This window comes from Cyanistes caeruleus, chromosome 17 (genome assembly GCF_971803275.1).
Source record: "Cyanistes caeruleus chromosome 17, bCyaCae1.hap1.1, whole genome shotgun sequence".
In the NCBI taxonomy this organism is placed as follows: Eukaryota; Metazoa; Chordata; class Aves; order Passeriformes; family Paridae; genus Cyanistes; species Cyanistes caeruleus.
In genome coordinates, this window is record NC_141717.1 from 11269744 (window position 1) to 11283095 (window position 13352).

Genomic DNA, 13352 nt, shown 5'->3' on the forward strand with positions numbered 1-13352 from the left:
CCCACCTTTGCCTCTCTAGCACCTCTCACAGGAGCCCAAATCTGGGAACATTGTTGTCTCATACCTCTACAGTGCCCTGAATGGAGACCTTGCTCTTTCTCACCAGCACCCTTTTCTCTTCTGGTCCAAAGGTCCTTCCCAGCAGCACAGGAGCTGCAGCCAAGCCTGAGCAGGGCAGTGATTTACTGGCACAGCCTGTGTATGTGACAGGACACTGGGGCAAACACCTCTCTGGAGCAGCACTTCCACCACGACTCACCCCAGCAGTGTGCAGCGTTAAAACCTTGCAGACTGCACACAAGGTGCCCTGTTCCCCCGAGCCTGCAGGCCCTCTCCACTCCCATCCCTTCTTCCTGCAAGCACCCATAGTGGCTGTCCCCAGGCATCCATCCTCCCTCCCAGTGTCACCAACCCTCCTGTCCCCATGCCACCTCCACCCCTGGGCCTCACTGCACCTGCTTGCACAGCAAAGGGATGGGATGGCTCTGAGTGCCTTCACAAGCATCTCCTCAATGACCACGAATGTTCAGGGCTTAGCAAAGGCCACCAGGAGCCCTCAAGCTGATGCTTTATTTCTTTGCTGAGTGCTTTGGGCTGTGTGATGTGTGGAAAACCCCGTGCCCTCTGAGGCTGCCACTGGCACTGGTTTGTTCCCTGGGTGCTGCTCAGCCCTGTAATTTGCTTCTGAGGGGGTGAAAAAACCCACAGCAGAGCCGGTGTCGCTCTGACACCCACAGCTCCTCACTAGCTGGAGGAAATGGGGTAAGAGACAGCAGAGGAACAGGCCTGTCAGTTAAAATAATTGGATTTTAACTGCAACACTGCTCGCTGTTTTGTCTGATGAGGCCCAAAATAAACTGCATTACATCACTGCAGGTCACACTGAGCTAATAAGGGTCTCTTCCTCACACTGAGAAAGGACGTTTTTGTGTCCCCTGTGTTTTCTTCAGTGCTTTGCAGTCAGAGCTCCTTCCAACTGTGTGAGTGCAGGGGAAAATTAATTCAAACTGCTGCCCAAATTATGCAAGAGCCTCATGGAATGGAAAGTGCATATTAACAGATTTTACTATTTTAGGGTGTTCTTTTATGTCTCAAAATTTATTTTGCCATCATATTTGCAGACAAATAGGAAACAAAACATAAGCCAAGTAATCCTTAGGGTGCTGACAGAAGATTGTACAAGGAAATAGGCACCTTCAGAGAAATGCTACCTGAATAAACCACAGCTCACCTGAACAGTGACAATATGATCCAGTCCACTATAAATACAGGAATGCAATCCAACAGAGCCTGAAGCCCCAGCCATCACTGACTTTGCTAATATGCCCAAAATTTTGCCTGTGTGTTCCAGCTTTCTCAGCAGCTCCAGTGGAAGCTCACAGACTGCCTCAAGCTGCAGTAACACCACGTTATTTTACTCTGCAACCCATAGATGGGTCATCCCACCCATCCATGGAACTACCAGTCAAATAATCCCAGTCCTCCAACTCCCACCCCAAAGCACAGGGTTTAAACCTTCACCTGGTGCAAATCTGGATTCCTCCAACACTTTCATGGGACCTATGACAATTTTTATCAGCTGAGGAGCCCCAGCTTCACAAGATCAGTGAGTGAAAGCAGTGAAGTCAAAGTTCAAAGAGCAAACAATTCCCCTTTTCCCTCTCTTGGCCACGTTCCCATTCTCTGATCCGTAGCCTGAGATGCATCACAGCAGCTGCACCTTGACCAGTTTATATCATCACAGCTCTCCAGCCCTGCAAATACTATTCCTTTTTGGTTCCCCCACCTCTCCCTTGGTTAAAATAAATCCCCTTGATTAAGAGAAATCAAGAGCACTCAACTGAACAAACTTTCAGCAGGTCCTCTGGGAAGCATTGCCTTAACTGCCATCTATCAACAGCAGTGGAAAACAACCAAGCTTTTTTAAACTGATCAAAATATTTTTAAATTTTATCAAACCTTGCAATTGCCTTGAGATACAGATCCAGACTTTGATGGCAATTACAACTGTGCCCTGTTTCTAGGAGAATTCAGGACCCATGCCCCATTAAACTCTGTTAGGAGGGACAATTAGCTGGAGACTGACAGTAATTTTGCCAGTTCATTTACCAGAAGGGATAAAGCCAACCTGAAACACGTTAATGTGAGAGTCTCAGACTGGTATCATTCTGTGCTGTTGTACAAGAAATGTACTGCTAGAGAAAGGGATGTGGCCATGGTGTTAATTAGGATTGCTGGGGTGTAAATAATGTTTTGTTTCATGAAGTCTGGCTAGGGCAAACAAATTATTTAGCTGATAGTACAGCTGAATGAAGAGCTCAAATGCATAAGAGGGCGTCTCTGAGAATCAATAGTGGATCACCGAAACATTTAATCAGAGTTTTACTGATCTCACTGCACCATCTGAGCTCAGACTGACTCCTCACTCTAAAATCAATGGTGCTGATACAGTCATTAACAACAGAACCATCAGTCTGAAACACTAACGGGGTGCAGAGGAGCTGAAAGCTGGGAACAGCACATGGGATTGTGCTCCAAGGCTTCCAAGGCAAGCAAGGAACTCTAAATCTCCATTACAGGAGTTTCCACTGTCATCTCCCACCGAGGGCAAGTGGCTGTGATTGCATGTACAGCAGCACATCCCAAGAGGGGCTATCTCATTTAGGGACTGAACCAAGACCCATGGATCCACAACCATGGCTGAAGAGCTGCTTTCAATGCTCAGTGCTGCCCACACCAGGGATCTCTGCACATGGGAAGAGTCTTTGCTTCCCATTCTGATCCTGCTACCTGGCTTCACTCTGTATCTCCTGAGGCAGATGTTTCCCAGCAGTCTGGGACAAATCAAATGCAAGACCCTTTGGGGCAGCTGTTGCCTTTGCATCCCACACTGCCTCTTATTTATCCTATTTATCTTATTTATCCCCTTCCCCAGCAGCTGTAGTTTGCTGCATCCTCCTGCCTGGCTTCCCTGCACGGCTCTCTCAGCCCTGACCTGCACATCTGACACTCCTGTCCCAAGGCTCATTTCTCCTTAGTCTGGCAGTGCAGCTGTGATAGCTTCTGCTTGGCACTACAGGCTCCAGACAGTCTCTCCCCAAAGGATGTTCTGAAAGACACTGAATTTCTGGCCAGGGTTTCATCAGGCTGCCTGGAAAAGGATGTTGCTCAAAACTACTCCAGTATAGCATTTTCTTATTTTTTATGCAATTATTGAACAAATATCAGAATGCAAAATAGCCCCTGGGATTGGAAAATGGAATTAAATCTTCCAGCAAACATGAGAAAATGGATACTGACATTTCTATTAGCAACAAAATGTTTCATGCTTAGAAACTGGTAACCTGACACTGCTCCAGGGAATTCAGGAGGGTGAGGAAAAATGGTCTGAGACAGCATCAGGAAGAAACAGAGAGACAGGTTCACTCCATTGAGACACAAATGGATGTGGGGTGGGCAGGAGGGCGCCCTGCTGTCGGTGCCACCTGGGTTTGTTCAACAGTGGAAAAAAGCAGCAGCCCAGAGCCTGTGTCAGCCCCAGGCACAGGAGGTGCAGCACCACCAACAGCACAGTGACAAAACAGCCCCATGCATGGTGCAAGAACTGTCCAACACACACAGGAACATTTCTGCTGTGGCCTTGGCAGTGCTGGGTTAATGGACTCGATGATCTTAAGGGTCTTTTTCAACCCTAAAGGGTTGTGTGATGCTCAGTGTGCTGCTTTCCTACAGGACACAGGGTTTTCCCTGGGCTCCCTTCACAGGACACAAGCCCAGCAAACAACCAACTCCCAGCCCAAGAGCTGAAAACTGCACCAGCAGCTGGTCTGCAGGACAGGCTGGGAGAAGGAGCACTTTTTGGCACAGGGTGAAGGACAGGTGGGCAGCTCCACCTGGGGGCTGTGATGGTGCAGCAGAAGGGGAAAGCTGGCACTGGGAGTTTGGTGTGTGCATCCCCAGCTTTGTTTTGTTGTAACATTGAGCTGGTCCCCCTAAGGAGGAGCCACCTGGTCAAAGCTCCCCTTGGAATTTACTGTCCAGAAGAATCAGCAAATGACATCCCAGTTGCACAGGTCATTTGGGTGGCTATTATGCTGGATTTTGGAGATAGTGCCATTCTCAAAGACAATTCACAGCCTAAACTCACTTATACACCATGTACATGATGCCCACCAGCCCACTTCTCTTCCCCTCCTCCCCAGAGCACTGCTCACTGAAAATGGCTCACCCTCTTCTCTTCTATTCTGCATTTAATGGCTTTTGAACTTCAAAGAGAGGTGAGAAAACTCTATCATTTCAGCATGCAGTTAAATATTATGCAGCCACATTACTGAAGAACACCTACAAACTACTCTGCTAAAATAAACTCCCCTTTGAATTCTTCTTATAATATCTTTCAGAGAGCTCAGAACACGCTGCCCTTCTTCCCACATAGCACTGAAGCACCTACTTCACTTTAACCAGGTACACACTCTTCCTGGGGTCGAAAGGACTCATCATGTGCTTAAAATTATGCATTTTCCTCAAGTACTTGGTTGAATCGCAGCTTTTATATCCAGGAGTTGCACAGTAGAAATTGGAAACATTATTCTTGGGTGGGTATTATACACACATTGGCAGATACATTCCAAAGTTATCTAAGAAATCAAACTATTTATTGTTAATAGAGCACATCTGACTCCAGCAGAGAGCTTTTTTAAAAAACCTTAAATAAAAATTCACCAAACCCATTCTCTATGAATATGGACACTCTCCACACACTGTGCCTCATGTACACAATACAGCAGAGCTGAAATGCTCAAAACATAAATTGAGAATGTATGAGATCAAAATTTAATTGTGGTTTTCATAACAGCAAACTGCTGGAGCTACCTACATATTATTAGTCTTGAAAAGCATCATGAAAATAATATTTTAACCTTTAATCTGTAACACGGTCTTTGCTAATAAAATTATCCCAGAGTCATCCGAGCACATAGCTGGTGTCAACTACTTAATATGCAGAATAAATTAAATGCCACTTACATATAGCAAAGAAATACCCAGCTAATTTCATGCACTTTCATGCTGGTGCAGCCACACAACAAACACAGTCAAGCTCTGCATCCCCTCTTCAAATCCTGCCCTTCTGCAAGAAAATCACCCAATTCACTGCTCTACTACCCCAGCCCCCTGCAAGGCCCCTGTGACCCTGCTGAAATGAAATGAGCTCTGAAATGAGCTCTGTCACACGAGCTGCACCTCTGCAGCTGCAGAACACTGACTGTGCTGGAGGGAGACCAGGTCCCACTGCTGACACCTGAGGCATTCTGCAAGGACACTGGCAGATCCTTGGGGATGTGGGGCACACACCCAACATCACCCAGACCAGGCTTCGTCTCTCCAAAGCAAAAGTCACCTCAAGGACACAAATGTCCTTTATCTCCACTTCAATCCAGCTTCACAGCTCCTGCTCCCAGAAACAAACCCACTGGTGCTTGGTCTGACTTGCTCCTGGTGAACAGCACGTGGAACTCAACAGAAAGACTCTCCATAAATGATTCATTTCCACCAGGTACCCAAATTCCCAATATCCCAAATCAAATATGCCAGGAGGGATCTTGTGCAAAAGACCACACTTACTTTTCCTACTTAATGACATCTGGGCAATAATCAACATAAAGAACATAAAAACAGAGAGGAAGAAAATGGAAGGTACTGGACATTAAAAAATTTATCTGCCAAAAGTGTCTTTCACTACCTGCAGAATAAGGCTCCTGCTTCTCACTGTGGATGAACTCTTTTCGTTCGTATTTGGCTCTGATCCACTGTTCCCGCAGCAGTCTGGAAAAAAAAAAATACAGAGAAGAGGAAAAATGGTCCAAGATACACTAAGAAAGAAGCTAGAACCATTAATTCTTAAATCAAAGCACAAGTGTGATTAAGAAGTCTTCCAAAAATTGCATTGTACAGTCTGGAGTCAAAGTTTCTTCTGCTTACTGTTGGACAATAATAAATCATTTCCTTGTACATCAAATTTTACTGGAAACTTAATTTTAAAAAACACACAAATTTAGCAGAACAGTCTGTCCCTACCCACCCAATAAGCCTCTGTAAAAAAATCCCTCAGTATATGAACCATTTTAGACCTAATTTCCTCAGACCACGTTCTTCAGTGAAGAACAGGGTCAGTAAATGAAAAAACCCAAGTACACACCAAAGAGAGGTGATTGCCCTGAAGATATCAATACAGAAGCAGAAGGTGCTGTAAACCCATATGGCCAAGCTCTTCCAAACTCACTGCCCACAGTGCCAAGTTTAAGAAAGCAATCCATGATCCATGGCAGCAAATATGATTAAAAAGTCCTTTACTTTTAATACTGAAATGATACCAATGATTTATACAGCAAGACCTCAATTTCCAAAAAGGCAAAAAATACCCCAAAGATCATAATATTTTTTTTTTGCTATTTTTTTTCAGCAAGAGTGCTTGAACCAATGAAGTAACTTTGATCTAGAATATGCTGGAAGTTGCTTCAAACCATTTTTAACTGAACTTATTTCTTAATTGCCCTAGAGCCCTAAATAGCCCAAGCAGGCAGATCACACTCAGAAATAAAGGCATGTGTTATCCCAGCTTCACAGCAGACATTTTGGAGCAGCCTACACTGAAGACAGTAAAAGATCCCTGGCACTGGGTGTGTTTTGTAAAACCATCAGATTTCAACACATCAACTTCTCTGCCAATGAAAACTATTCCTATGCTTAATCACCTTTTCTTTTTTGCTGATTATGCAAACTAAATGGTATCATTTCAGCAGACACATCCCAGAATGCTCCAAGAACATAAACACACCAACATCGCTTATGAAAATTCATCTGCAGGTACTGCAAACACATTCAATGAATCTGCAAGGCACTATCCACTGAGAGCTGTGCCTGTGATTGGTTTCCTGGCAATACAGGAGGAAATAATCACACAGATTTTGTTCCCTGCATTGTGTCAGCTCCTTGCTTGGGGCACCAGCCTTCTCCCCAAGGCTCGGGGAGCACCAGCGCTTCCCTGCCCCCAAAACCCAGCTGGCAGCTCCTGCTGTAAGGGAGACAATGCACCGAGTCTGCCTCTCCCCTTCTGCTCTTTTCCTGTTACACATCTGCAAGTTTGACTGTGACCTCTGAACACCCATCTCCCTTCTGCTGCCATCCTGTGCTACGCTCTGCCCTGGGTGCAACCCATCCTCAGGAGGTTCAGGTGCACTTTGTACAGCCATAGAAAGGCTTGGAAGGGACCTTAAAGGTCATCTAATTCCAACTCCCCTGCTATGGGGTTGCTCAAAAGCCATCCAGCATCCAAGGGGGCTCCTCTGGCTCCAGCAGGATGCCTTTTCTGGATCTGATATCCACAAACATAGAAGCCTGATGACCCAAAAGGTGGCACTCGAATGCCTGTTCTATATATTGGTGTCGCTAATCAGCAGAGCTACCAAAATTTAATCATAAAATAAACACAAACACTTGAATTTACTACCCTTCTTGCAATTTTTCCTGGCCAGCTGCTGTGGACAGCTTGTTACCACTGAAGCCAAACTTGGGCCTTTTCAACAAGAAGATTAGGGATGGAACTGGGAGCAAGGAAATTCACACCACCCTCGGCTGCAGCTGACGTCAGTGGATTCAGCAGGAGCTGCAGCTGCTCCGCGTCTCTCCGAGCCTTCCAGCATGGGGGTTTAAATACAGCATAAATTAAGATTCATGTGCAGCAGTGGGAAAACACTCCTGCTGTAGGATCGCTCACCAGATCCACTGCGGGGCTCATCCCTGGGGGATCACTTCCCTGCAGGGCCTGAGAGCCCCCAGCACTGCCCACAGCACCCTGCAGTGCCCCCAGAGCTCTTGTGCAAGAGGGCACCTCCGGGGCAGCCAGCAGGCACCACGCCCAGAGTGGAACCCTGAGAAGCTGCACAGTGCTCTTGGTGGCCTCAGCATCTGGCCCTGAACACAAGTGGCTGCGATGGCAGCTCCCAGAGCACGCAGGAACCCAGCTGTGCATCCCAGCAGCCTCCTGGCACTGCACACATTATTCCCTTTCCTTATCATCTCAAACCCAAGCTCTTTCAGCAATAGTTTCCCAAAACCCAGGACACAGCAAGAGCAGCCCATAGTTTGGACAACCCAGAGCAAGTCCATCAGCTGCAGCTTCTGCTCCAGTGGTTATTTATAGAAAGCAGAACAACTCCAGTAAAAGAAACCAAAACAAAAATGCAAGTAGGACAGCAAGGAGTTCACCTCTCCCTTCACTGCAAGAGAGAAGCTGAGCAGGGATTTGACCACATTCAAGGACTAGATGTAATCCTGCTGGTGCTAAACCCCAGTTTCACTAGCACAGCTCTGATGAATTCATCCAGGAATGTGTCCTGGGATCTACAGGATCTGAGAGCAATTGGAAGGCAGGGACCATCCAGAAGCCCCTCAAACCACGTAGGGATTGTATGAAAACAGCCACCACTTTCAGTGGACTGCTGACTTGATCTTAATTTAAGTATATTTTCAGGGGCTTTAGAAATATCTGTTGCTGTGTTTTAGTTGCAATGTACTTTTCCAGGCATGAATATGTGTGTATATAACCCAGGGCAGACATCACATATCCAACACAGGAGCCTCCATCCAAATCCCCCTTTGACTCCAAAAGGGGTTCTGTGAACAGAAATGACTGTAGTAACAGCCCCCTGGTATTTTACTGCATTTCTGGTGATGGGATAATACAGCAAATTAGCAAATATATTATTTGTATTTGTTAGAAAAATGGAAAGTGCATCATTCCTAAACTGCAGAGATGCACAGCTTTCAGGATCAACTCCAAAAGCTTTAACAGCCCACCTAAAGTCTGTCAGGCTGCTGGTTACTTGTCATTTTTTGGCAATTAGAACAGAAAAGTCCTTGTACTCACCAAAAACCTAGAGGCAAATCAAAAAAACCCACCAACAAAACAAAACGCTAAGGAAATCCACATTTCCAACGAAACAAGGGAAAATTCATCCCCCAGATGGGAAAGGACTGAGGAGGCAGCAGGTCCAGAGGCTGAGAAAGCACTGCCAACACCATTGGAGGCACTTGTTTCCTGACCACCCACATGAAAACAAGGGCTCTGCCCCGGGGGCCAGTAAGGAAGGTTCCAGAAGAAGCCACTGGAACAGTTTTATCTTGGTCCCACCTACTCAAAGCTCACAGCAAAAAGCACCACAGGAAAAGCTGCTCAAGCAGTTTAATATCAAACTGTGGCTGCACAGCTTCAGAGTGCTGTGTGGAGGAGGTGCTGGCCAGCCAAACTCAGAGTCTCCCGTTTATTTTTTCCCAGGGCTCTCAGCTGGGCTGGCTGATGCACTCCAGAGCACACCCACAGATGCTGCACGGCCACTGTGGCTTTTTTGGAGACATATCACAGACAAGAAACCCCAGCCAGAGGTGAAAGTGGCCCAAAAGACATCAAACACCACACACTACCACTGTCTAACTGCATCCTTGTGAGACACCATCAAGTCCAAGAAAGACAAAAGAAATGAATGTCATGCAGAAATACCATTTCCAGAAGGCAAATTTGTAGCTTCTGGAATTTGTCAGAGGTTTTCCAGCAAAAGCCAATCTGCTTTCCACAGGCAGCTTGGTGGATGCAGCTATGCCAGGTTTCTGTCCAACAACTGCTTTAATGAAACTTTAAGTCTGAATCCAAATTCTTTGCTCAGAGTGCAAGGAGAGCCACTGCAGCACAGACTAAAAGCCTGTCTAGCTTCACACTCCTTTCCTATCTAGTAAGTTCTTGCTGTGAGGACTTGCTTTTAAATAGCTTTGTGGAGGCATGAGACAGCTGGAGGCTTCTTCCAGGCTCTCTGTGCATCACCTCAGCTTGTAGAGCCTGAGCATTGATGTGCCATCCCCTACCAAGACCAGCACCCAACAGCAAGCTGCCAGGGGAGAGCAAAAAGACAGGGGTTTGGCTCTCAAGGCATAAAACCCTTGCATTATGGATCTGGAGAAGCTAAAACTGATTCTGAACATGCAAAATCACAACATTTTCAATTAAAATGCTAACTGGTTCCTTTTTTGTTTGATTGCTTTACATGCACAGCCCAGTTCACTCCAACAATATTTTTCAGAATGGTTAAACACCAATTAAAAACATGTAGCAAACAGCCTCTGTCAGTACCACATTAACCTTGTAGCAATTTCCTTTGGAAATTAAAGGAATCAATATGAATTAACAGGTTTACAAGCTAACAGCAAAGTGAAAATGAACAAGAAGAGAAAACCCCGTGGCTGGTCAGGATTGAAGGACTGGGCAGATCTCAGCACTTGGGGCTCAAAAGAATTCCCGAGGCTGAGTGGCCAGTTTGAGCCAGCACAGGAGGCTCCACCACTTGGGAATGAGCTGATGAGCAGCCACTCCAAGTGGCCACACTGCAGCACCTCAAACTTCACACCCAAGGCACCAGGCACTTCTGAAAGCTGTGAATGTAAGATCTGAAAACACTTATTAATAACAAGAAGCCTGAGCAAAACTCAATCTTACCCCTCTGGGCATTATGTAATAAAGTCTTTATAACATTTTTATTATCTATAAAGCACTGGCAAAAGAAGGTGACAGAGGAAGTGGTGAGAAGCACTGACTTTTTTTTTTTTGCACCCCTGACTGCCACTGTGCCCCACACATGGGAGAGAAGGGGGCCATGCTGACCTCACACCTGGCTGAGGTGCTGGGCTTGGTTGCTCCTCTACCAAATGTACCAAACTTTAAATGATTTTAAAAAAATAAAATAAATCCAGAGATCTACCAGGCAATTTTCCCTCTGCACATCTTAATCAATAAGAACAGCCACTTCAGCTAATAACTGTTGTTCTTTAGATGAGTACATGGATGACTCCTCAAGGCGTGCACCTCTCTCTGACTGATGTCTCAGCTCATTCCAGATACAACCACCCAGCACAACTCATGCCATCTCCTTCTGCCCCGTTTTTCTGTGCTGACAGTCAGTACATTGAACTCTCTGCATGAGGAGCAGATGTAGCTCCCACTTGTCCAAGCACGGAGAGAGGAGCAGAGCAAAGCGCTGCAGCTCATTCGCAATTCCACAGGATGAGGCTCTGCATTCCCAAATCAAGCAACAGAAAACGATGGTGAGTACTGGGCAGGGACAGGGAGGTACTTCCAGTTCTGCAAAAGCCCAGTAAGAGATTATCTCACTGTCTTCTATCAGTTTTCAGCCAAGTCAAAGACTGAACAACAACTTCTTCCTTTGCTTTTACTCAAGAGTGAGTACCTGCCACTGAGTGGTGACTCAAAACTCAAAGCTGTGTGCTTGCAACGTCTCTGCCCCATAAAAATCCACATCACAGCTCTCCATCTGCTGCTGTGGTGTACCAAGCTGGGCCTTGACCACTCGTGACCATCCAAAGAGAGGTTTTGTGGTTTAAATTCCACACCCACAGCTCTTTGGGCCAACATTGCATGGGGTAGGAACAACCCAGAGTCTGGGACTCATTTCACTGTCAGGGAATCCCCACAGGTACGGGAGCTGGCTGCTCTGGTCACTGTCCCTGGGGCATGGGTCAGTGCTGGCAGACAGAAGATAAGAGGAAAGAACAGAAGGGGATTTTTTTCTTTTGGTCAGGTAATATTTTTATCTATGAACAGCTGGTAAACTTTCCCTGGGCAAATCCAGAGCACCCCTCCAACTTCTCTTTGACCTTTGCCAAGTGTCATGCAGAACCAGGAAGCCACAATGGGGTTTCTGAAGGATACAGAAGCCAAATGCACCAAGCAAACAGCGTGAATTTCTCAAAGAGACAGCCACAACATTGTAGGCAAGAAGAAAAAACGACAAGCTGGCACTGCAGCACTTCTCCCTCTTGCCCTGAACTTCACAATTCTTCATGCAACCAAAGCAGAGGGATTCCAGAAACAGCATTATAAAATTAAGCTTCAAACGAACAAACAGCTGTCCAGGCACTGCAGCTGTCCAGCATGTGCTGCTGTTGGAATTAGAAGCACCAAAACCTCTTGATGCTGCAGAACATGGTTGGAATCCTTGCCAGAGCTGGATGGAGGTGTCACCCATGGCGATGTTTCCCAGGGCTGTGAGCGAGGAACAGCTCATGCTATTGCAGTGACTGGACTGCAGCGAGGCGGGGAAAAAGCTAAATATACATTCCTGTAAAAAGCAGCACTCCCCTGCACTTGTTTAGCATGCATCTGCTGAGAGGCACAGAGAGCCCTGAACTACAGACAGAAAAACACAACCTGGCACAGCATCCTTGAGACACTCCCAGGGTGTAATGTGCCCACAGCTGCTGATCCTGCAGCAGTGTCAGGAGATTGTCTGCTCCTGTGAGAGGTCACATCCATCCCTTTGCACCCTGCTGTTATGGCAGGGACCCAGCAGTGCTGCTCCAGAGAGCCCCTACAAGAGCAGAGCTGCAGGCTGAGTACAGAAATCAGGCCATGCAGGCTGGTAATTGTCCCAGTGCAGAACAGGCACAAGCTGGGACCAGAAAAGGGTCAGAAATTAATCTTCCAGCTACTCCCAGGAAAGATGGGCCTTGCCTCATCCTCCCAGCGAACAGGTAAATAACCAAAAAGAAACAACACACCAAAACCCTTTCAATCCCCTGCTGCAGCTGCCGCAGGTTCCCCGCGCGGTGCCGCTCCGAGGGGCGCGGGCTGTGGGTGGAGTGGCTGCCCCAGCAGGGTCCCTGCGAGCTCAGACAGCCCTGGCAGGGCTTGGCTGGAGCTCAGCCACCGCCTGGCAGAGCTGGCCAGGGCTCACAGCTCTGCAGGGTGGAGGGGAGGGCAGCACAGCAGCAGAGTTACAGAGGCCAAACCAGCACAGAGCCAGGCACAGATGCTCCTGCCAGCCCCACAGCAGCAGGGATGGGAATGCTGGAGGGCTCCACACTGCCTGAGAGCACCAGCAGCTCCTGCTGTCTCTCAGGCTGAGCAGTGCAAGGACAGCAGGGTGTGACTGGCCCCCAGATCTCAGGACACACCTGAGATCCCTGCTCCCTGCCACGCTCCTCCAGCACCAGCTCTGCATCCCTCAGGTCATGGAAAAGAACCAGAACTCTGCTCCTGGGCAACCTGAGTTAGGCAGCATCTAACTGAACTTAGCTGAGACTTAGGTTTAAACAAAATCAAAATCTCCTAGAATTGTGTTTCTCCTACCAATCTTGCTTCTCCAACCCCGACATGACAAGCACATGCAAGCCTCAAAATGGCACAGCACAGAACTGCTGGGGTTCTGGAGGTCAGAACATCACATAAATGCATGTTCTTTTCTTGTCAGGCCAGGCAGCTCCACTCACACAAAAATAAAAAAACACCT

At 47.0% G+C, this 13352-nt stretch overlaps 1 protein-coding gene across 1 annotated transcript in view; it reads right to left on the reverse strand.

Moving 5' to 3' along the window:
- Positions 1-13352, reverse strand: part of ADAP1 (ArfGAP with dual PH domains 1) — a 48381-nt gene that overhangs the window by 22347 nt on the left and 12682 nt on the right. Inside the window, exon 4 of the mRNA XM_086853840.1 lies at positions 5741-5823. Coding sequence (XP_086709966.1) covers positions 5741-5823 — 83 coding nt within the window. The remainder of the gene's footprint in view (positions 1-5740; positions 5824-13352) is intronic.